This window comes from Myotis daubentonii, chromosome 9 (genome assembly GCF_963259705.1).
Source record: "Myotis daubentonii chromosome 9, mMyoDau2.1, whole genome shotgun sequence".
Taxonomy (NCBI): domain Eukaryota; kingdom Metazoa; phylum Chordata; class Mammalia; order Chiroptera; family Vespertilionidae; genus Myotis; species Myotis daubentonii.
Genome location: NC_081848.1, coordinates 82818815 through 82840437, shown reverse-complemented (window position 1 = coordinate 82840437; position 21623 = coordinate 82818815). Strand labels below are relative to the sequence as shown.

Sequence of the window (21623 nt, the reverse complement as noted above, 5' to 3'; positions counted from 1 at the left end):
GAGGGGAGGGGGCAGGGGGACAGAGGTGAAGGTGGAGAATTCCTTGGGGAATGAGGCAAGGAGCCCACGGAGGACAAGTACCAGGGCAGTGACATGGCACCCTGGGCCCCTTGGCTGAGGTCCGGGGCCCTGTGCCCGTTCTGGGGCCAATCCTCACAGCAGGGCGCCCCTCAGCAGTGCTGCTCGGCCCTGTGTGGGGTCAGGGAAGGGGAGGCATGGTTGGCCAGGGAGGTGAGGTTCAGTGGAAGCCAGGGGCCAGGGGCCTGTGGGTATGCTGGTGTGGGCGAAAGAGTGCCCGGTTCAGGCTCCTCAGTGAAGGAAGAGCCATGGTGGGAGGGGCTGCGAGAGGGGAGCAAAGGGACAGGGCCGGCGGGGGGGGGGGGGGGGGAAGATGGGCCTGGTGCCCCTGGGCGGTGAGGACACTGGCGTTGAAGCTGTGGGGGGTGGCAGGGGAGAGCCTTGAGGCTGTGCGATGCGGATGGAGGGCTGGAGGGCATCCCCAGGGCTGGAGGGAGCAGGACAGGGCCCTGCTCAGCTGAATGAGTGCCCAGCCGGTGGCCGCCAGGTGAGCAGGAGGAGAGAGTGGGCTTGGCATCGCTGGGGGCGGACTCCTTGCTCCGCCCCCAACTCAACCTCAGTCGCCTCACCTGTGAGGGGGTGGGAACTGTTGTCCCTCCTAACACTTGCGACACCAAATGTGTTGTCTTTTCCCCTCACGAGCGGCTCGAGCTGCTCGCTCCTCTGATTCTCCGGAGGTGACAGGTGGCCTGCAACCCAGCTCAGCTCTGACCGCGGGCAGCCAGCGTGGGGCCTCGGTTCCCGGCTCATCCCCAGGCCGGCCGCATCTGAGATGCCTCCGGTGTCACCGGTGCTTGTGGCCAACTGGCTGTAACCCAGGGACTCCCGCAGGCCCTCCTCAGGCTCCGGGTTCTCTCAGGCGGCTCACAGGGCCCAGCGAGGTGGTGCTTCACTCGCTGCTCACTCAGGAGCGCCCACTCCGGTCAGGGCACTGGCCCGGGCTGTGGGCTCGATCCCCAGGGAGGCGTGTGCAGGAGGCAGCCCATCGATGATTCTCTCTCATCACTGATGTTTCTCTCTCCCTCTCCCTTCCTCTCTGAGCTCTCTCTCTCTCTCTTACTCTCTCTCTCTCTCTCTCTCTCTCTCTATATATATATATATATATTTAAAGGGGTTTATTGTAAGGAAAGATGCTCGTCTCACCTCCATTACTCAGGAAATTCCAAGGGTTTTAGAAGTTCTGTGTCAGAAACTCAGACAAAAAAGCAAATGCATATTTCTTTTTAAAAAATATATACTTTTATTGATTTCAGAGGGTAAGGGAGCGGGAGAGAGAGAGAGAGAGAGAGAAACATCAATGATGAGAATCCGCATCCCATACTGGGGATCAAGCCCACAACCTGGGCATGTGTGCCCTGATCGGGAATTGAACTGTGACTTCCCGTTTCATAGGTCGACACTCAACCACTGAGCCACACTGGCCGGGCACAAATACATATTTCTTATATCACAGAGAGGGACAGCAACGTCCACCTTGAGGGATCTCCAAGATTCAAAGAGAGAGTTTGTTCGCGCGTCAGGGCGGGTAGGATGCTCGTAGGAGCCGGTCATTCCCAGTTGTCCAGGCAGCAGCAATATGATGACCAATTACTGTCCACTAGGTCCACCTTCCCAGTGCTGTGCTGACGGGGAGGCCCCGGTCCGACCGCGCACGCCTGGACTTGGCCGGGCAGAGCCGAGGAGCCGAGAGGGAATTGAAGACCACGGCAGGTAGGGAAGGACCGCGCCTTCCGAGTGCTCAGTGTACAACAGGCCCAGCTGCTTCTCTTCCTTTCACAGATGAGGAAACCGAGGCTTGGGGCGAGGAAGTAATTTGTTCGAGTTCGCAAATTCTGGCTCCCGAACGCCGGCCTTTAATCTCCCGAGTGGCAGGGGTGCCAGGAGCGTCTTTAGCTCCAGGGTTTGGTCTTCCCTCCGCGGGCAGAGCCCCCGCACCCCGGGGTCTCCTGGGTGATGGCAGGAGGGTCTTCTGTTGTAGTGAGCTGATTCCTGGGTGCAGACATCTGGTGTGGGAAGTTCTGTGAGTAGGGAGGGTAAGGAGACAGGAGTGTTTCCTCTCAGTGGGGCGAGAATATGCCAAGCAGAGGAGCTGGGAGGAGTTAAAAGCACCCGGAGTGAGCGTGGGGCCCAGGTAGGACGGGAGACTCTCCGAGGCTGGGGCCAGGGCTTGGGGGCCAGAGGTCAGAGACGAGGCTGAAGAGGGAGGGGGGCTGGATGGAGGGCCCCGCAGGCCACGGAGCTCGCGTGTTGACCTCGAGCGATTGACGAGTGGTAATCACGCAGGGACTGCTGGCATCGGACCTATGCTTTGGCAAAATCGCGTTGGCGGAGGCGGGGAGAATGGGTGGGCGTGAAGGCAGGGGCTGGCACCCCTCGGCCGCTGGGCCTGGTTTTGTACCCACTGTGAGCTAAGAACGGGCTTTGCATTGTTAAGTGTCTGAAAAGCAAATCAAAAGAGGCATATATTGTGACACATGAAGATGATATAAGTTCAAACCTCAGCAAACTTCAAATACAGCTTTATTGGAACAGGGCCCAGTTCGTCCGCTCACGTATTGTGTACGGCTGCGTTTGGCGACGGTGGCGGAGTGGAAGGGCTGCGGCGGAGGCTGATGCAGACGTACCTGCACAATAGCCTCACGCATTGGCTATTTGCCCGTCACAGACACAGTTTGCTAACATCTGAATTACGGGATTATTTTAGCATTTCAGGCAAGAGGCCAGCCCGGGGACAGGGGCGCGGGAGGGAGGGCCCGGGGTGAACCTGGGAACGATTCGGCAGGTACACAGGCTGACCCGGCACAGGGGGTGAAAGGAGACGGAGTCTGAGATGACGCCCAGATTTCTGGGTGGGAGCTGAGTGAATGGGGCGCCCGGAATGCCAAGAGCGAGAGTGGGGGCGGGGACGGGAAGGCCCGGAGCCGGGAGGGAGGAGGGAGAAGTGCTCCCTGGGGACCAGGAGTGGACGAAGCACACCTCACACCCGGTAGGGCCTGAGGCCGGTGTGGGCACCTGGCGTGCAAAGGCTCTGGTGCCGTGAAGGCGGCGGGTACCTGTCTGAATGTCTGGTTGGCTCAGCATCAGCTCCGTCACGTCAGAGCCAGCTCCAAGGAATGAAACAAAAGGGTCCCAAACGCCTGGGGAGGCAGATGCCTGAAGGATGTGGAGAGGTTGGCCCGCCAGGGAGAGGGAGGGCTGCCGCTGCAGGTTTAGAATAGCGGCCAGGCGAGCTGGGCCTTCGGGGCCTTGGTCCCTGCCCAGGCGTGGGGGCAGGAGCCCAGGCGGCCAGGGCCATCTGCTCCGTCTTTGGTCTCACAGTCCTGTTGTCTGGGAGGCAGCCCAGCCTGGGGGACTATTCCCTTGATGGCCCGCAGATGGAGCTAAAGTGATGTGCTGTGAATTGGGGGGAAGGGAAGGGGGGAGGAAGGGGGCAGCAGGGATGGGGGCGCAGAGGAGAGGACAGAGAACCCTCGCTGGTGCCCAGCTCCAGGCTCGCTCCAACCTGGCAGGGACCGGGTGGTGTCAGAGTCGCCTTATTCTTTCCCAACTTCCTGCTCAGGCACGAAAGGGCCCTTATCTCTGGGGCCAAGAAGGGCTCCTCGGGGTGGGAGGGGTGCAGCGTTGGGGTGAACTGGTGCACGTCCTGCAGCTCCGGCGGCTGGACCGGGAGGGCTCTGGCCTCAGAGGCTTGCAGGGCACAGGCACGTCTCTGGGAAGCAGCTTGCGCCCCGCCCCCCCCCCCCAACCCCTGCACCAGGCTTGCTCCCCATACTCCTCCCCCCGGCTGTCTCCTCCCTGGGCCGGGGTGAGGGTGAGGTCAGCGTTGGGGGTGGGACTCTGGACCCCTTAGAGCCTCGGCTGGAGGCGTGTGGAAAGGTGTGTGTCTGACATGAGACTCGTTCCTGGCCTTCACCTGTGAGAGCCTGGTCCTGCGGTGACTGACATGGAGCCCGTGGGGTGCTCTCCCCAGGCCCGCCTCGTCTTCTAGCTCCTCCCAGGGGGGAGGACACTGAAGATGACACTTGCCTCAGGCGGTGGGGAGGGGCCGCAGGCAGGCAGGACCTGTGCCTGGGACAAGGGCCGGTGCCGGCCCCCTTCCCGACCCACGTGCCGGCTTAGACCGTCCCACTGTGCACCGAGGAGCCGCCCGCAGGTCTGGGCTACCCAGCCCGCACGTTCCAAACAGCGTGGCCCTGCCGGGCCGGAGCGCGTGCCTACGCCCTGAGCGTCCTGCCTGCTGAGCCCCCCTGCGGGCCTCCAGCCACCCCGGGGCGCTGTGCGGGCCGTGGGGTCACAGGGGCTCCCGGGCCACGCGGTTTGGTTTAGCCTCTGGAGGGGCCGGAGGCCGAGGCAGCCTGCAGGGAAAGGCCTGCCTGGGAGCTCCCGCCCCCCTGCGTTGTCGCCACACCGTTGCTGGGGAGGCCGGTGCTGCCCAGGACGCCCTGGAAGCTGCCCCGGCCTCACTGGACCCTGCGCCGTGGCTATAATTTGTGTCCTTTCACCTAATAAACTATAACCGTGAGTGTAACAGCTTCGCGAGTTCTGCGTCCTCGGGCGTCACCGGCCTTCGGGGCGGTCTCCTGGCAGTGCTGCTGCCTGGAGGCCTGGTGTTGCTTTGTGGGGTGACCCTGACCGGCTCTCCTGGGTCACTGGCCTGTGGCGCCCCGTCTGCGATGGGGGTTGGGGGCAGTGTGTCCTCGCCGGGTATGACAGGGCCCCCGAGGAGCTGCAGATGGCAAAGTTGACAGAGACTGTGTGGACCTGCGGGCAGGAGCCAGGAGCCAGGTCTGCCCGGACAGCCCTCCTCACCTGAGCCGGGGCCTGGGTGCGGGGCCCACAGGTGTGTCCGTAGGTCCAGCCTCTCAGTGCTGCCCTTTGGGGGGCACCGTCGGCAGCGGTGCACAAGCCGCGGTACTTACTCCCCCTCCCCCCGCCCCCCCATCCTGCCCTGGACCAAGACCAGGTCCTGGTCCCACGCAGGGAGGAAGGACCTCAGCACCCGTGGGTTACGAGGCTTTATTCAGACTCAGCACTTGCTGAGATGGAAGGAAAGACTATTTGGGGCCAGGCTGGGCCTGGAGATGAGGGTGGCGGGGAGGCCATGCATGGGCGGGACTGGGGGGCTCACAGGAGACGCCCTGTTGGCTGGGCCGGGCCTGTGTGGGGCGGGCTGCAGGCAGGCAGCATGCAGGAGGCCGGGCTAGATCTGCACGGAGCAGACCTACCCAGGTGGCGGCTGGGAGTCAGGAGGGACTGAGGGTTCCTCTGGGGCGGGGGTACAGGCGTGAGGCTGGACAGCAGGCACCCTGCCCTCCCTCCCCAGGAAATGACCCAGTGGGACACCAGGACACCTGGCGTGGGCCCCGCTGCCGCCGCGGGACTTGCCGTGGGACTAGCCAAGCTGGTCCCCTCTGGTGCCACTGTCCTGCTGATGCTTGGACATCTGCCTGGAGGGGGACCCCACAGGGACGCTCTGCGGACACTGGGAGGGAGGCTGGGCGTTCTGGAAAGCGAGCCCAGAGCCCAGCAGAGTGGGCTGTGCCGGAGGGGGGGCCAGGGGCTGGTCCCTCGGAGCCCAGCTTCTCTCTCAGTGTTCGGTGCCAGTTCCCCGCGGTGGCCGCAGAGGGCGCCATTCGCCACCGCCATCCAGGCCAGCCAGGGGGCCGGGGCTGACTGCGAGGTAAACCTCTCCGCTGGCTCGCCCTGCCGGCTCCCTGGTAGACTTCCTGCCTAAATGCAAACAAGGAATCGAAGGGCCGGATCCTCCTCCCGCCTCCTTCCTGGTGAGGAGCCCGTTCCCACCCGGCAGGGGACAGAAAAACCAGTTCCCCGGGTCGCTCCCTGCCTGGGAATGGCGGAGTGGAGTTGGCAGGGTCTCTCTGGCTGTCCAGGAAGGTGACCTAGGGGCCTGGGGAGCCTGTGAGGACAGAGAAGGGCCCGGGGCCTGAGGTCACGGCCCCTGCTGCCAGCTCGACCCGGGCGGGCGCCCCGGGACCGGGGTGGAGGGCGAGGGCGGGGCCATCAGCACTGGTGGGAGGGGGTGCGGTGCACCGAGCCGGGGCGCTTGGGGATCTTGCGCCAGCGCCGCTTGTCCCAGCGGCAGAGCAGCAGCAGGCGGAAGGTGTCCCGGAAGGCCTTGTTGCAGAGCGCGTAGCACATGGGGTTGACGGTGCTGTTGACGTAGCAGAGCCAGTAGCCCAGCTCCCACAGGGTCCCGGGGACGCAGTCCTTGCAGAAGGTGGACACCAGCACCATGATGTTGTACGGCGTCCAGGTGAGGACGAAGGCCAGCAGGATGGCGCTCAGGGTCCGCGCCGCCTTCTTCTCCTTGACCAGCGAGAAGGTCTTCCGCTTGGCCAGCTGGTCCTTCCCGCGCGGCTTCTGGCTCTTGCCCGTGCGCTCCCGGCCCTTCCGCGTCGGCCTCTTGACCGTGTTCGGGGAGCTCCGGGGGGGCTGCTTGGCGGGGGCCGGCGCCTCGGGGTCCACCATGGGCATCTTGATCGCCACCTCGGGGCCCGGCTCCTCACCCTCCGAGGACGTGAGGGACTCCATGGAGCCTTCGTCCTCCTCCTCCTCCTCCTTCCAGCTGTAGGCCTGCAGCAGCTTGGGGGCCCGGCAGCAGCCGCAGCAGCGCCCGGGAGGGGTGTCCGCCGCGCCCTCGGCCCCCGGCTGGGACCGCTCCGAGCTGCTGCTGCTGCCGCCGCCCTTGCCTGGCGTCTCGGAGCCCTGCAGGGCCGCCAGCTCCCGGGCCCGGTTCTCCGTCTCCCGGTAGATGCGCCAGTAGAGCGTGCACATGACCGTGACCGGGAGGTAGAAGGCGGCCATGGCGGTGCCGAAGGTGATGATGGGCTGGGAGAGGAACTGGATGTAGCACTGCCCGGCCAGCACCGTCCGCTCGCCCACCAGGTACTGCCAGAAGAGGATGGCCGGCGCCCAGAGCACGAAGGACACCGTCCAGGCCAGGCTGATCATCAGCACCGCCCGGCGCGGCGTGCGCTTGGCGCGGTAGCTCAGGGGCCGGGTCACGGAGAAGTAGCGGTCGAAGCTGATGAGCAGTAGGTTCATGACCGAGGCGTTGCTGGCCACGTAGTCCAGGGCCAGCCAGAGGTCGCAGGCCAGCGTGCCGAGCACCCAGCGGCCCATGAGCAGGTACGTGGTGTAGAGGTTCATGGAGAAGGTGCCGATGATGAGGTCGGCGCAGGCCAGGCTGAGCAGGAAGTAGTTGTTGACGGTCTTGAGCTCTGTGTTGACCTTGAAGGAGATGAGCACCAGCAAGTTGCCCGTCACGGTGGCCAGGGACAGGAGGCCCGTGGTGATGCCGATGAAGGCCACTTGCCAGGGACCCTTTCCTGGCGCCAGGACGGTGATGTTGGGGCTGACGGCGGGTGGGGCCGAGGTGTTCATGGCGGCCGGGTGGGGCCGAGGGGGCGGCCCCTTCCTCTGGTCTCACGGCGGGGCTTCCTCAGCGGGAGGTCATCACCTGGGAAGAGAGGACATGGGCTTCGGTTGGGGGGCTGGACGCTGTCCACCGCCTGGAGTGGGGGGGGGCGAGGAAGCAGCCCCACCCTCCCAGAACTTCAGGCCAGACAGCGCCCCCGGCACCCTCCCGGGCAGGCTGGGCCCTTCCTGCCTTGGCGGACACACACACACACACACACACACACACACACACACACGGTCATTATAACGCACATAATGAAGGGGTCTGCCCGCCGCCTGGGGGTGGGGGCGGCTTTGGAATCCAGGGATGTGAGTCTTCATTCCCGCTCAGCCCCCCCACCTCCCCGTTCAGGCGCGGAGCCTCAGTGTTCTCCTCGCTGGGAAATTGCCGCTAATTCAGGCGCGGGAGACGCGCTCTGGTAGACAGCACGGCCAAATTTCAAAGCATTTCTCTAAATTTGATCAAAGCTCCCATTTACTGAGCAGTTGCTGCGCACCAGACACTGCTCAGCACTTCACTGGATTACCCAATTTCACGGCCCCGCGTCTGGGGGGGTGGGGGGAAGGTCTCTTAGGACCGGCAGGCCACTGAGGCAGCCGTGGCTGCCAGGCCGACCCAGGTGGGGGATCAGAACCCACTCCTCTCTCTCTCTCTCTCTCTCTCTCTCTCTCTCTCTCTCTCTCTCTCTCTCTCTCTCTCTCTCTCTCTCGTTGAGCATGTGGAGCTCCAGGGAGATAATTCCATCAAATAAGGAGACAAGAGAAGGCAGGGGAGGGCTCCCGAGAAGATAAGGGGAGGGATGGGAGCAGAGGGGCCTGTGTGAATGTGTATCTGTGCAGTGGGGGGTGAGAGAGAGAGAGAGAGAGAGAGAGAGAGAGAGAGAGAGAGAGAGAGAGAGAGGTGTTTGGCGCTGCGTCAGACCCTTGCGGAGGGCAGCAGGGAGGCTGAGCTGGGCCTGGACACTCGCCCGGTGGCAGAAGATCTGCCATAAAGTAGGCAGCGGGGCAAGGGACTCAGCTCCCAGATACACGGGGTCTGGCCCCAGACGGGGTGTGGGCGGCCCCCCCACCTCCCCACTCTGTTCCTGGCTCCAGCTGAATGGGGGCCGCAAGGGGAACAAGAAGATCTTCCAGATTTCTCTCTTTAAAAAAATTGTTTTTTAGGGTTATTTATTGATTTGAGAGAGAGAGAGAGAGAGAGGGAGGAAGGGGGAGAGAGGGAGAGAGAAACATCAATTTGTTGTTCCACGTACTTATGCATTCATTGCTTGATTCTCGTACCGATGTGACCTGACTGGGGATCGAACCTGCAGCCTTGGGTTTCGGGACGATGGTCTAACCCAGTGGTCGGCAAACTCATTAGTCAACAGAGCCAAATATCAACAGTACAACGATGGAAATTTCTTTTGAGAGCCAGATTTTTAAAACTTAAACTATATAGGTAGGTACATTGTTATTAACTTAATTAGGGTACTCCTAAGGCTTAGGAAGAGCCACACTCAAGGGGCCAAAGAGCCGCATGTGGCTCGCAAGCCGCAGTTTGCCGACCACGGGTCTAACCAACTAAGCTACCCAGCCAGGATCCCCCAGATTTTTCTTGACCCTGGAGTCCCGCCCAGGCACAAGCGTAGGGAAAGGAAAAGCCCAGGACAGGCACTTAGCAACCCCCTGGCCAGGCAGGACGCCCGCAGCCCAGCGCGGCCGCGCTCTGTTTCGGCGGCTCCCTTTCCGTTCTGGCCTCAGGTGTCCACCTGGCCATCGAGGACACCGGGGGCTCCTCCTACCGGCAGCCGTGGCGTGAGGGGCTGTATCGCTGAAAACATGCCAAGGGAGAGATTCTGGGCAAGGGCCCGCCCAGCCCTGGCATGCCCGGAGCCCCGTCCGTGACAGAGACTGGAGAGCGGTGCCCGTGACAGGGTCACCGCGTGACGGTGGCCTCGGGGTGAGTGGTGGTGGTGGCGTGCGACCGCAGTGCGCGTGGCTGCGGGCACCTCCACGGCTCGCACTGTGTGAGCCACTCTCCGTGTGGAGAGCTCAGAGCGTGACCCCGAGCAAGAAGGACTGTGCCGTCCGTGTGTCCGGGCCGGGGCGCACGCGAGGGCGCGTTGAACGCCCTGGGCGCGGGACCCAGACGCTGTCTGCCTGGGAATCCAGGCTGCTCCGCTGACGGGGGGTGTGAGCTCTGCTGGCGACACGACTGCTGTGTGCCTCGGTTTCCTCAACTGGAAAACGGGGGCGATAGCTCCTGGGTAACCAATCCAGGCGTGGCTGTGAGGCTCAGGGAGGCGAGAGGCGTGACGCGCCCAGAACAGGCCTGGCACACTGGGCGCCACGGACCCGGCACCGGCCGCGTGAGGGCGCCCTGCCGCCTGGGCCCGGCTGCTTCCTGATGGAGGGTTTCTGCTCAAAAACCAACTCGGACAACAGCCCCTGGGAGCCACAGTGATCGTGGCTGTGACCTAGCGCCCCGAGTGCCAGTCTCGCAAGTGCCTTGCTGCTGGTCGTCGCAGCGGGGAACCGATGTCCAAGGCATGGCTCTTCTCTCCATTTTACAGATGAGGAAACTGAGGCTGAGAACAGCCGGAGAATTTGCACAAGACAGACCAGGAGGGTCGGAACCAGGGTTTGAGCCCAAGCAGTTGGTTCCAGTGAAACTTTTAAAAACGGACGCTTGGTCTGGGGGCCGGGGTTTGCCAGGGTGAAGTTTTAAAGGGTTACATTGAAATGGTATTTATTTCACTTACCGAGTCTCGTTGCATCCTCTGTCCTTAACCAAAGTCAGGCGCTGGGTGGGAGGCTGGGACCGGATGTGCCTGATGGGCTTCCCGGCGAGGCAGCTGGTGGGCACCGCCCTGGACAGGTGCCCTGCTCGCCGCTTTTCCCTCCGGTCTGAGCTCAGTGCTGTGCAATGCCCGTTGCGCAAATGGAGCAACCGAGGCCCAGAGAGAAGGGGGAAGAAGGAACTGGGTCGCCCGAGGTCTCCTGGCTCTTAGATTGGGTGCTGCTGCCCCCAACTCCCAGGTGCCTCTGAGCAGCCCCGTAGCCCCAGTGGCGACCTGGGCCCAGCCCCGAAAGGCCCTGTTAGAAGCGGAGCTGCTGGCCCGCGGCTGCGCCTCCCCGGCCGCAGCGCCCGCCACTGACCCGCGCCTCACACCTCAGCAGGACAAGATCAGGGGGAGGCAAGGGTGGCCCTCGCCTTGGGTGCGACACTCAAGGAAGTGCCTCAGAACTCAGCAATCAAGCAGATGACAGTTCAATGCAATATTTAAAAATGGAAAACAATGCAAAACATCCGTAATAAACGCAGTTTTGAACAAAGACAGGATCCAACCCTGCCCTTGCACACACACCCCGTCGCCCATGCCTTGCCCTAATCCCGGCCCTGGTTCCGACGAAACTTGACAAAAGCAGATGGCCCGCCACCCGTGGAAGGTAGCTTGCTATTTGGTCTCTAGACATATTACATTACCATAGTGTTTATCCCGATAACGGAGGGTTTGCTGTGTGCCCCTCTTAAATTGTACGCTGGGACGAGGGCCTCGTCGCCTCACCCCGATTCCAGCATTCCTGGCTCTGAATCTCAAAGCCGACCCTTCCCAGCCCTGTGATCGCCCGCAATCACGCAGCCCCTGCTCTCCGGCTGCCCCGAGTCCTCCCGCCGATGGGGACGATGGCATCCGAAGCGCCTGGCTCTGAAATGCCGCTCAGTTAAAGGCCTGTTACTCTTCCTGACGCCTCGTTCCGATGCACGCCCGGCCCCTCTGGCCCTGGCCCTTCCCCGGCAGGCCCCAGGCACAGCCCTCTCTGGGCCCCACACTGCTCGCGTGCACGGCAGGGGAGCGGGACCAGCCTGGCATCTGGGAGGACTGTGCAGGAGCCTGAAACTGACATCTCAAGACACTGAGCAGAAAGGACCCAAGTCCCCAGGCGAGGCTGCAGAGACCGATGGCTCACATGTTCTCTCAGCCGGGGCTGGACTGGCATCTCCCCGCGGTGGGAGCATGGCAACCATGCCCGTCAGTGCCGCCAGGCTCCTGTGGGGGCTAGCGAGGGCTTTGATGGATTTCAAAAAGCCTCCGAGAGAAGAAGTGGTCCTTGGAGGCGAGGGGGCCGGAGCCCCTTCCCACTTCCTCATTTTCGTACTGATAACCGCCATAATTAATCGCCTCCTGCATGTGTGATATACTCTTTGCCTTAATCCACAGGACACCCCAGTGGGGGGTTCTTAGCTCTGCGTTGTAGATGAAGACACTGGGTGGGGGGCTAAGGGGCTCCCTGATGTCTCACAGGAAGCGGGAGATGGGACTCTGCGCCTCCCCTCCCCCCCACCTGGGGCTCCAAGGTCTGCATCCTCCCGCTCAGCCGGCCTATCAGCTGTGAGGACAAAGGCCGCTGGCCTGGGAGGGAGGACAGTAGAGGTTCCGGGGAACTGAACCCTGATTCTTGCCAGCCCCCGGGGCTTCTGAGCTCCGGGGATGCAGCTCTGAGCAGCTGTCCACGGCCTGTCCCGTCCTCTAAACCCAGAGGCGGGTCCTCCCCAGACCTCGCTGGGGCTGGGACAGTGATGTGCTCAGGACAAGCTCCTGGAGGCCTGCTCCGGTCCCTGGTCCCTGCTGTGTGCCCTTGGGCGGGTCTCCTTAACTTTGACGGGGACAGCCCTCTGCCTGTTCAAGGCCACGAAGGTCAGTGAGATGATGGTTGTGGAGGGACCAGGAGGCTCTGCGACTGTGGCTAGTTCCGCTGGGGATGGAGCCCCGGGCTGAGCCAGGTGCCAGGGTCCAGCAGCCCCAGAATGTCTGCGGAGGAGGGGCTGAAAGTCCGCCATCCGGTGAAAGGGGGAGGTTGGGGGCCGTGTTAGCCTCTCCTGTTCTGTGAAACATCCCTGGGAGCGGAGTTAGTCCATGGGGATGCAGGGGGCTGGGGGAGACGTCCTGGGCGCTGCCTCTGCCTCGCTTTAAGCCCCATCTCTGCTCTCGCCTCGCTGTGTGACCTGGGCCGGGCCCTGCTCCGACCCGGGGACCCTTCTGCGTGATGAGTGAGTGTGAGGGCGGCACTGCTGAGTAAGAGTCAGAAGGGGTGGGCGAGTCTAGCTTGTGGGGATGGGCAGGGACTCATCCTCCGAGGGTGTCACGTCTGGGGGACAAGGAGGCGGGGAGGGGCTTTTCCGTCCAGGGCGCGGCCTCCCGATGAAGGTTGTTGGGAGGTTTACATAATCTCCTTAATATTATTACAGCAACTGGTATTTACGGCTTACAACATACCAGACGTGGCCGTAAGCGCTATCCGCATGCTCTACTCGGCCTGTTGTAACTCCTTGCAAAGTAGGTCCTATTTTCCTCGAGTTGCTAAAGGGGCAGCTGAGGCTTAGTGGCCTGAAGGACTGTCCAGAGAGCTTGCCAGCAATGCCACCAGGATTTGGATGCCGCAGCTCCTCTGAGGCGGACCTCTTCAATCTCTATTCTAAACTGCTCTGTGGGGCCCGGCTGGCGTGGCTCAGGGGCTGAGCGTCCACCTACGAACCAGGAGGTCACGGTTCGATTCCTGGTCAGGGGATATGCTTGGGTTTTGGGCTCAATCCCCAATGTGGGGTGTGCAGGAGGCAGCCAATCCATGATTCTCATCACTGATGTTTCTATCTCCCTCTCCCTTTCTCTCTGAAATCAATAAAAATATATATATTTTTAAAAACACCCCTGCTCTGTGGAGATAGGGGGTTCAGCAGCCTCCTTGTCCATCTGGCCAAGCTTGGCCAAGCCCTGGGGTGAATCAGTCGCCAGGGAGGGGTCAGCCCTCCTTTAGGATCTGGCTTGTGTGCGCGCGACAGTGCCTGTAGTCTGTCTGTGTGATGTATGATGACAATGGGGTGGGAAGGGGGAGGTGCAGCCGCAGCTCTCTGACAGGCAGGGGAGGGGCTGTGTCTGCCTCGTTCACGGCTTTGAACCTGTGCTTGGCACACAGCAGTTGCTCAATAAACATCCGTGGAACAAATACATGCGTGTGTACGCGGCGTCGTCCTGCCTGGCTCCGGGCCGGGGCATGAGGACGAGCCTGCAGGGGGCAGAACCAGCCCCTGAGTGTGGTCCCTCTGTTCCCTCCAGGCCTGTATGTCCTCACCTGCCAGGTCCCTGTCCCCTGGGCGAGGCCCTGCGGGGCTGGCTCGAGAGCACAGGAGGAGAACAGCCGTGGGCATCCTTACCTGGGGGCCGGGACTGGACAGAGGGAACCCTGCTTCACCTGCTTTGGGAAGCGGGTGGGGGGTAAGACAGGCGTGGGCATGGGTGGCCTCTGTCCGTGTCAAGGGAGGAAAAAGCCATCCTGGACTCAAAGAGTTAAGGGATGAGGTCAGAGCCTCTAGCAGGGCCAGCCAGGCTATTGACTGCCAGCGCGCCCTGGACAGATCCCTGGGGGCTGGGGATCTGGATGGTGAGAGGCAGGGGGAGGGGAGAGAGCGGGGGGGGGGGGGGGGGGGGAGGCTGGGAGAGATCGCCAGGGAAGGGATTCCTGAACACCGGGTCTTCGGAATCTTTCCACTGGCCAAGGAGTGGAGAGGGGGAGCCGAGAATGAGGGGGTGCTGGCGAAAGGTTCAGGAAGGAGGCGTGAAGCCATCTTGGGATTCTGGGCCTGGGAGCCTGCAGCCCCAACTGGAGAGAAGGGGCAGTTTGGGGAGAAGGAGGTACGAGGTGGGGGTGGGGGTGGGGGCCCTTCTGATGGGGCCTGAACCCGACGCCAGCAGTCAGAGCGCTCCGTTTCCCCCCCCCCCCGCCCCCCCGCCGCCTCCCCCTGGGCGGACTTTTCTCTGAAGGTAGCTCTTGACCCATCAAAGGTGCACAAAACTTCCACCCCAATGCCGGCCTCGGGGACCAGGCATAAGCAGATCCAACTGATCACATTTTCAGGGTCAACAGTCTCCCCTGGAAGGGGCACCCCCCCAGGGCAGCAGCCGGCAATTAATGCTCCTCGTGCACTGCTGAGCCCAGAGGAGCCCGGCCCTAGGACCCCCCAGGTCCCCTCGCTGTGGGGGGACCTTCACCAGGGCCTGGCGTTAGCAGGCTGGGCCCTCATCCTCCTCGCCCCGCGCCCCCTGCTCTTCCTGCTCCTGCTCCTCTCCCCACTTCCTTTCCTCTCTCTCCCTCCCTCCCCCACCCTTCTAGGCATCACCATGGCATCACAGCGAGCAGAAACCCAGGGAGATATTCACCCACCTCTCCCCACCCGCCACCCGCCGAGCCCGAGCTCCCGCCTCCCAGAGCTCGCCGCTCCCCAAAGCTCCCCAACCCCGCCATCCCGCTCAGGCAGCCCCAAGTGTTGTGCCGAGGGCAGGAGCGTGGGCCCCTAAATATCCCTTCCGTGACCATGAGCATGTCCCTTCCCCTTCCTCGGCCTCAGTCTCCTCCTGTACATGGGAGGTCCTTTCCAGGCCTGTCGTGACCTCTGCCTGACGCCTTCCTGACACTCCGGAGTCCTCTCTGAGCTTCGGGCTTCAGCTCTCAGACCCCCAGGCCCAGCCCGGGAGGGAGGCAGGGGTCACATCTGCTGCGGCCCCAATTTGCCATCTCCTCCCCCCCCCTCCTCCTGGATCGCAGTGGCGATCCGCACTGCCTAGTGGCTGAGGTGGGGGGCGGGGGGCGAGCAGTAGCTCTCATCTGACAGCTCAGTGAGCAGCTGGTGACCCAGGGACAGGACGCTGCGCGGCTGCAGGGGACACCCACTCCTTCCGGCCGCTGGCCAGGGCCCGGTCAGTCCGGCGGAGCTGCAGGTGTGCTTTGCGGGAAGAGGTGGACCCTTGTCCACTGGCACCGATACACCTGAGCAGCCCTGAGACCCGGTGCCAGCTGGCCTCCCTCCCCAGCGGCCGCCAGGAGCTGCGACTCGTGTGCATCTGGGGGTCCTGGGACGGTACCCAGCCCATCCCCACGTGTGGATCTGGGGGTCCTGGGAGGGTGCCTGGCACCGGTGCCCAGTGGTGTCCGTGCATTACCCGGGCACGGCGCTGCCACCCGCCCTGAGGAAGCCCAGGACAGGCCAGGGGGAGTGCTCTCTGGGCGCCCGCACATGTCGGCACCATGTTCCCTGCCGCGTGGCCATCCATGTGCCCGTTTGTCCCGGGAGAGCCCCGGGGCTTTTGGCCTGGTCTCCGGCTGGCTTCTGGCCTAACACCCACCTTGGCATCCAGCTTGTCCATCTGGCCAGCAGCCTGGTTCAGTCCATCGTGGGGGGGCTGAAGGTGGGTGGGGTGGTGGGATTCAGAATTCCCTGAGGGAGGAGAGGAGGGGTTCTGGGACTGGCACCCCAATTGGGGGGCTCAACCTCCCACAGGGCGCTGATGACAAGGGCTGCCCCCTGTCCTCCTGCCTGTCCCACGCTGTCCCTGGGGTTCTGGGGGCTGTGCCTGCGACGCGGCAGCCTGATCCCTTCTGGGCTCCAGGTCCAGTTCCCGAAGGGGGTCTCCATCTCCTCTGCCAGTTGAACCCCAGAAAAACACCAGGTGTGTCCACTCAAAGCCAGGGGACAGGGTCTCTGGGGCAGCCAGTGTCCAATGCTGCGAGCCCCTGGTCTCTAGACCCCTCCCTGGCCCCCTCCTCTCTCTGGGGTCCACCCACATCTCCCTGTGCTCCGGTCCCCACCTGGAACCCAGGACCCCGCTTCTCCAGGCCCCACCTTGCTGGAGCCCCTCCCGCACCTCCCAGATGTACTCACCATGGGCTGCAGGGGGTCTGCGGGGTCCTCCGCGCCACTGCCTCCCGGGGCCGGCGGTGTCTCCAGGGACCCAAACACCTGGCTCGGGGGGAGCTGCGTCCTGTGCTGGCAGCCGGAGGCGCAGCCAGTGATCGGCATGTCCCACCCCCTGGCACGCCAGCCCTGGGGGGGGGGGGGGAGGAAGAGAGAGAGAGGGAGGGAGGAAAGGAAGGGAGGGGAGCTGGAGGGAAGCCTCAGGCAACGTCTGGGGTTGGACTGGGTCCTGGAGCGCGCCCCCCTCCTCCACCAGGGCCCCCACTTTGAGCCCCGAGCCGGCGGGGGTAGGACATGAGGACGAGGAGCCCAGAAAGGCTAAAAGTCCAGAGCGGGAGAGAAGGCGGATGCAGGGAGACAAACACCCACACCCACAGCACACAGGCTCGGCGGCACACACACACACCCTCACAAAGGCACACTCTGTTTCCTGGGGCTCCTTCCCCCCCAGCCCCCCAGCCCCCAGCCCGCCCGCACCTGCCCGGAGCACGGATTCACATGCCTCCTTCCCTCACCCGCGCTCTGCCCCCTGCACGTGCCCACGCGCCCACCACCCACCCCCAGCCCTGCTCCTCCCCCCGCTGCGAAGGAGCTCTATTCCTTCTGTTTGGAAATGACACATTGGGCCTCATGTGAGAGGCTCCGACTTGGAACAGACCCAGGGGCTGGCGCACCCGCCGGGGCTGAGCGGGGTGAGCAGCCCGCGTGCTGGCTGTGCGCGCTCACATCTGTCCCCGCGCAAGAGCCCGCGTGAGGCATACAGGTGTCTGGTTTTGGGGGTGAATGTGTGTGTGTGTGTGTGTGTGGGGGGGGGCTATGTGTCTGCTCCACACGCTGCGGAGTGCCCCCCACATGTGTGTCCCTGAGTGCGCACGTCACCGTGCAACCTTTGGACATACGGGTGTCACCTGTTGGCCTGGAGCCGGGAAGCGTGCACACGCGTGTCTGTATTCAGCGTGTGTCTGAGTGTTGCCCAACTGTGGCGCTTGTTAATTCTACAAGCCACGCAGCCTCTCTCTCCCTGCCTGCTCCACCCCCAGCTTCCACTTGGAAGACACACAGACAGGAGACAGACAGCTCTCCTCCCAGCTTGTCAAACTCTGTCTCCCGGGCCTCCCACTCAGGGCTCACAGGTTTGAGACGAGGAACCTGCCCTTCCTCTCCTTTCCTCCCTTTGCCCGCCGCTGGCCAGCCACCCCTGCCTCCCGCTGGCCAGCCACCCCTGCCTCCCGCTGGCCAGCCACCCCTGCCTCCCCGGCGGGTTTGGATTTGTGTTGAGTTTCCTCAGAGATTGAGCCCCTGCGGGCCCTTTGCCAGAGACTGGGTCCTGGAGACCTCCCGGGGAGCTGGCCACAGGAGAGACGGGGAGGCCACTGCTGGGCCGCGCTGAAGCCCTGGGGTGGACGGCAGGCAGGCAGGACCGGGTCATCCATTACCCCCAGAAGGTAGATGAGGAGTCCAAGCAGCAGAGGTGTGACTGATGTGTGGTGGGTGAGTGTCCCCACGCGGGGCCCTTAGCTCCAAGCCCAGGGCTCTGGAGTCCGGTGCGGGGTTGGGACCTGCCCCACCACTTCCCCTCTGCCCATTTCCCACCAAGCACCCCTCTCAATGTTGATGCCCCCGGGTGCGGGCTCGGGCTGCCCCCTGCCGGCGGCCCGGGTAGCGGCGGGGCTGCGAGCCCTGGTGCGCGTCCACGTGGCCGAGTGTGGGGGTGTCAGGCCTCCACGCTCAGTATCCATTTCCGAGTCTGAATCAGGCTCCTTGGCCCCCTCCCCCCAACCTCCTTGGACTCCCTTCTCTCTTCTCCCCCCGCCTCTGCACACGTCCCTGTAGAAATAAAAACACTTATTTTGTAGGCGGGAGAGGAGGGCGTCCAGCTCCCCCTCCCCCCACCCTCCCCCCGCCTCGGGAGCGCCCCTCTCGGTCCCCAGCGTCCACTTTCCGGTCCTGCAGCCGCGGGGGCAGGGATGACCCCCGCCCCCACCAGCCCAGGTCTCCGCCTAGGTCCCAAGACCAGACGGGGAAACTGAGGCAGGCAGCGCGGAGGGAGGCAGGGCCGCGAGCAGCTCTCCCCCCCAGCTCTCACCGCCCCCGCACCCGCGCCGCATTTAGCCGCGGGGAGGCTGGGAACATTGTCTTTATTTTAAGCCGCCGAGTGCCGCACGAACGCGGCTGCCTGCGACAAAGGGCCTCGAAAAGCAGCGGCAGGAGGCGCACGTGGGGGTCCGCCCCCCGCCCCCACCGCGCGCCCCGGGCCGCCCTGACCTCGGCCAGTTCCGGCGGCTCCCGGGGCGGGTGGGCTCCGGGCTGGCGCCGGGCACCGGGGTCCCCGCTCCGGCCCGCGGCTGAGGGTTCACTCCTCCCGCCCCCGAGGGAGCGCGGGTCGTCCCCGCGCGGCCCGGCCCCTCTCTCCGCCTCCCCACCGCGGAGGGGTGTGCGGGGTGGGGGCGGGGGAGAAGCTGCCCCGGGAGCGAATCCCGGTCTGTCCCTCCCTCTGGAACCGCCCTGGGCAGGTCCGTGGCCTCTGGTTTCCAGGTCTCAGCTCTGCGTCCTGCCGGGGCGCGGGGAACGCCGCCCCGCGGCGCTGCTGGGGGGCGAGGCTGCACGTGGCGCTGGCGTTTGCTCGATGAGAGCCATGGCGGCGGTTATTGTCACCGGCACTGAGCACTCACCCGGTGCCCGCTCCGCGTCCGTGCGCTGGTGTGTCTTCCACAACAGCTGTGGTGGTGGGGGGGGGGTGCCCTCTATTATTCCCATTTTACAGACGCGTCCATTTGCAGGGCTCCCGCAGGGTGCGGTCGGGTGCCCAGCGCCACCTGGAGCTGGGGTCGGGGTGGCTGCAGTTCCAGGACGGCAGGCCCCCCCCCCCCCCCCCCCCGGGACAGCGTTTTTACCTGCGGGGATCCTGGCCGAAGGCCGCGAGGGGGTGAAGGAAGCGCACGCGCCCGCGCTGGGAGCCCGCAGCCCCGCAGTGGAAACGCGCACCCTCGCTTGAACCCGCGTCAAAGGTCAAGCCCAGATCCTCTTGCCACGTCTCAGCGCTGCTTCCTCGGTCCTGGGAGCCGAAGGACCCCCGTGGGCGATCCTCCTCGCCCCACCGACCCCTGCGCCCAGCTGGGTGGTCCCCGGTCTCGCGCGGGAAGGGGTGTGAGTGGTTCTCACCTGCCGTCCAGGCGGCCGCCTTCAGAGCCAGGGAGGGAGGCAGCTGGCCATCCCGCGGGCATCCTTCCTGGCCGCCCTCCTCCCATTGCTGTAGGCCCTCGGCCTCGCTCCCCCTCTCCCCGCCCCCACGGTGGGGACCCCCGGGAGAGACTGTTTGATTTAAAACAAGACGCTAAAATCCAGGCCATAGAAACGCTCCCCACGTATCCGGCGCTTTGCCTCCCCTGGCGAGGCTGTGCTAGGATCCTGGGGTGGGGGTGGGGGGGTGGGGGGCCTGGAGGGGGCAGGTGCCGCACCGCTCCCTTCCCTGAGGACAGGGGGTTAGGCGGCCCGGAGCGGGGTGCCGGCGGGGCCTGGCCGGAGGAGCGCTCGGGTTCTCACGGCGGGTGGTGAGTGCGGGGAACAGGCAGCGCCTCCTGGACGGTGGGACCGGCGGCGGCGCGGAGCTGCGTCCCACAGAGTCCCTGCGTTTCCTGTCCCGCGGCGCGGACAGGATCTCGGGGGTGGGACGCACCGGGGACTTGCGACGGGACGGAGGAAAGCGTCGCTCTCCTCTGTGCCGTGGAGGCAGGTCTCTGTGGCCCCAAACAGCCCGAAACATCGGATTAACGGCGTCGACTTTGCTTCCCGCGGTCATTGAACAGGGGGCCCCGGAGTTTCAGGGCCCAGGGCGAGGCCCGACGTGACACTGCCGGAGGGCAGTCAGGGGGATGGAGGGAGCTTCGGGCGGATGCGGGGCCTGAGGTCGCGATTGCAGGCTTCGCCTGGACCCTGTCTCCTGGCCGGAGGCTGCGCGCCCAGGGAGGGACGGGGTAGGAGGGCCGATTCCGGGGTCCCCTGACTCCGGACCCGCTTAGCCTGCTTCCTTTCCTCCGAACAGCCCTTCCCCAGACTCCCGTGGGCGTGCACGCCTTGTCCTCAAGCCCCCGCCGAGGTGGAGACCGCAGCTCCAAGCCCACGACGGGAGGAGCGGGCCGGCGGGGCGAGTGGAGCCTAAGCCCGATCCTTCTCCCATCTGCCCCCCGGGGGACCCTCGCCCCGCCAGGCGCTGCAAGTCCGGGGTGGCCGGGGCTGCCCCTCGCCTTTCGGGACTGCGAGGTCGCCAGCAGCCGAGCCTGTGCTCGCGGTGGTCCGCGCGGGCTGTTCGCGTTCGCGCCCGGGGTACCCACGGCCCACGGCCTCCGCACCTGCCGCCGCGCCCCCTGGTGGCCGGCCAGCTCCCTGCCCGGAGGGGCGTGGCCAGAGGCCAGGTGCCTGGGGCTGGGGTGTGCGGGGGGGCCAAGCGTCCATTTTCCTCCGCAGATAGGAGAATAGTGCACATTCCTGCAAGTTCTCATTTAATCCTCATCACTCCACGATGTAGGCACGATTATTATTATGTTTAAAAAATATTTTTATTGATTGCAAAGGGAGAGGGAAAGAGAGAAACATCTAGCAAAGAGGATTGATTGGCTGCCTCCTGCACGCCCCCTGCTGGGGATCAAGCCAACCTGGGCAGGTGCCCTTGACTGTAATCGAAACCGCAGGCCCAGGCTCTATCCACTGAGCGAACCAGTTAGGGCTGTAGGCACGATTATGATACCCATTTTACAGATAGAAAACTGAGGCCCAGAGAGGTTAGGGCCGGCCCCTTGACTCCTTCACAGTTTGTAGATGTTGCCCCCAGCTTGGAGCCTAACCAACCAGTTGAGACCCCTCTGAGCCGGTTATGAGACAAGGGTTACCCTGGGAATTTGCTAGGCCGGTGCCTGCTGTCCCTTGTATTTTTTTAAATCTTTTTTTATTTTTAATTTTTTTTTGTCCCTTGTATTTAACAAACACAACTATGTGTCGGCCTGTTCGGTGTTTCATGTGTTTTACCTCACTTAATTTTTGTGATAACCCGAAGTAGGGAGAGTTGGTAGCCCTGTTTTATAGGTGAGGAGCTTGAGGCCCTGCGAGGTTTAATAGTCTGTCCAAGGTCGCATGGCTGGGAGGGGCCAGCGCGGGGCCAGTTGACTCCTGATCAACATCAGTGTATTCACATCGCCCCCCCTTCATGGCTGGACTGTGGGGGAGGGGGGAATCGGCCTTTCTGCCCGGTCTGAGGCCCCCTCCCCGGGCCCCTGGCGCCTCCTGCCAGCCTGACCGGGGCAGGGACTGATGGGTTTGAGACCTCGGAGGCCTCCTGTTTAGTCTGCCCCGGGGCACTCGCTTGATTAACTGCACAATC

General features: G+C 64.0%; 1 protein-coding gene across 4 annotated transcripts; it reads right to left on the bottom strand.

Annotated features, from left to right (window-relative positions):
• Positions 1-5077: 5077 nt before the first annotated feature.
• On the bottom strand, positions 5078-16827 carry CHRM1 (cholinergic receptor muscarinic 1). 4 transcript variants are annotated; one of them, XM_059710320.1, is made up of 5 exons: positions 16727-16827; positions 16217-16378; positions 15681-15772; positions 10263-10419; positions 5078-7558 (listed from the first exon to the last, which is right to left on the bottom strand). In XM_059710320.1, the coding sequence occupies exon 5, from the start codon at positions 7480-7482 to the stop codon at positions 6100-6102; it is 1383 nt and encodes a 460-aa protein (XP_059566303.1). In that variant the 5' UTR covers positions 7483-7558; positions 10263-10419; positions 15681-15772; positions 16217-16378; positions 16727-16827; the 3' UTR covers positions 5078-6099. The 4 variants fall into 4 exon arrangements, with proteins under 4 accessions (XP_059566303.1, XP_059566302.1, XP_059566305.1 ...); XM_059710319.1 differs by lacking the exon at positions 16727-16827 and having other exon boundaries at positions 16217-16680; XM_059710322.1 differs by lacking the exons at positions 10263-10419; positions 16727-16827 and having other exon boundaries at positions 16217-16680.
• Between the last annotated feature and the right edge of the window lie 4796 nt (positions 16828-21623).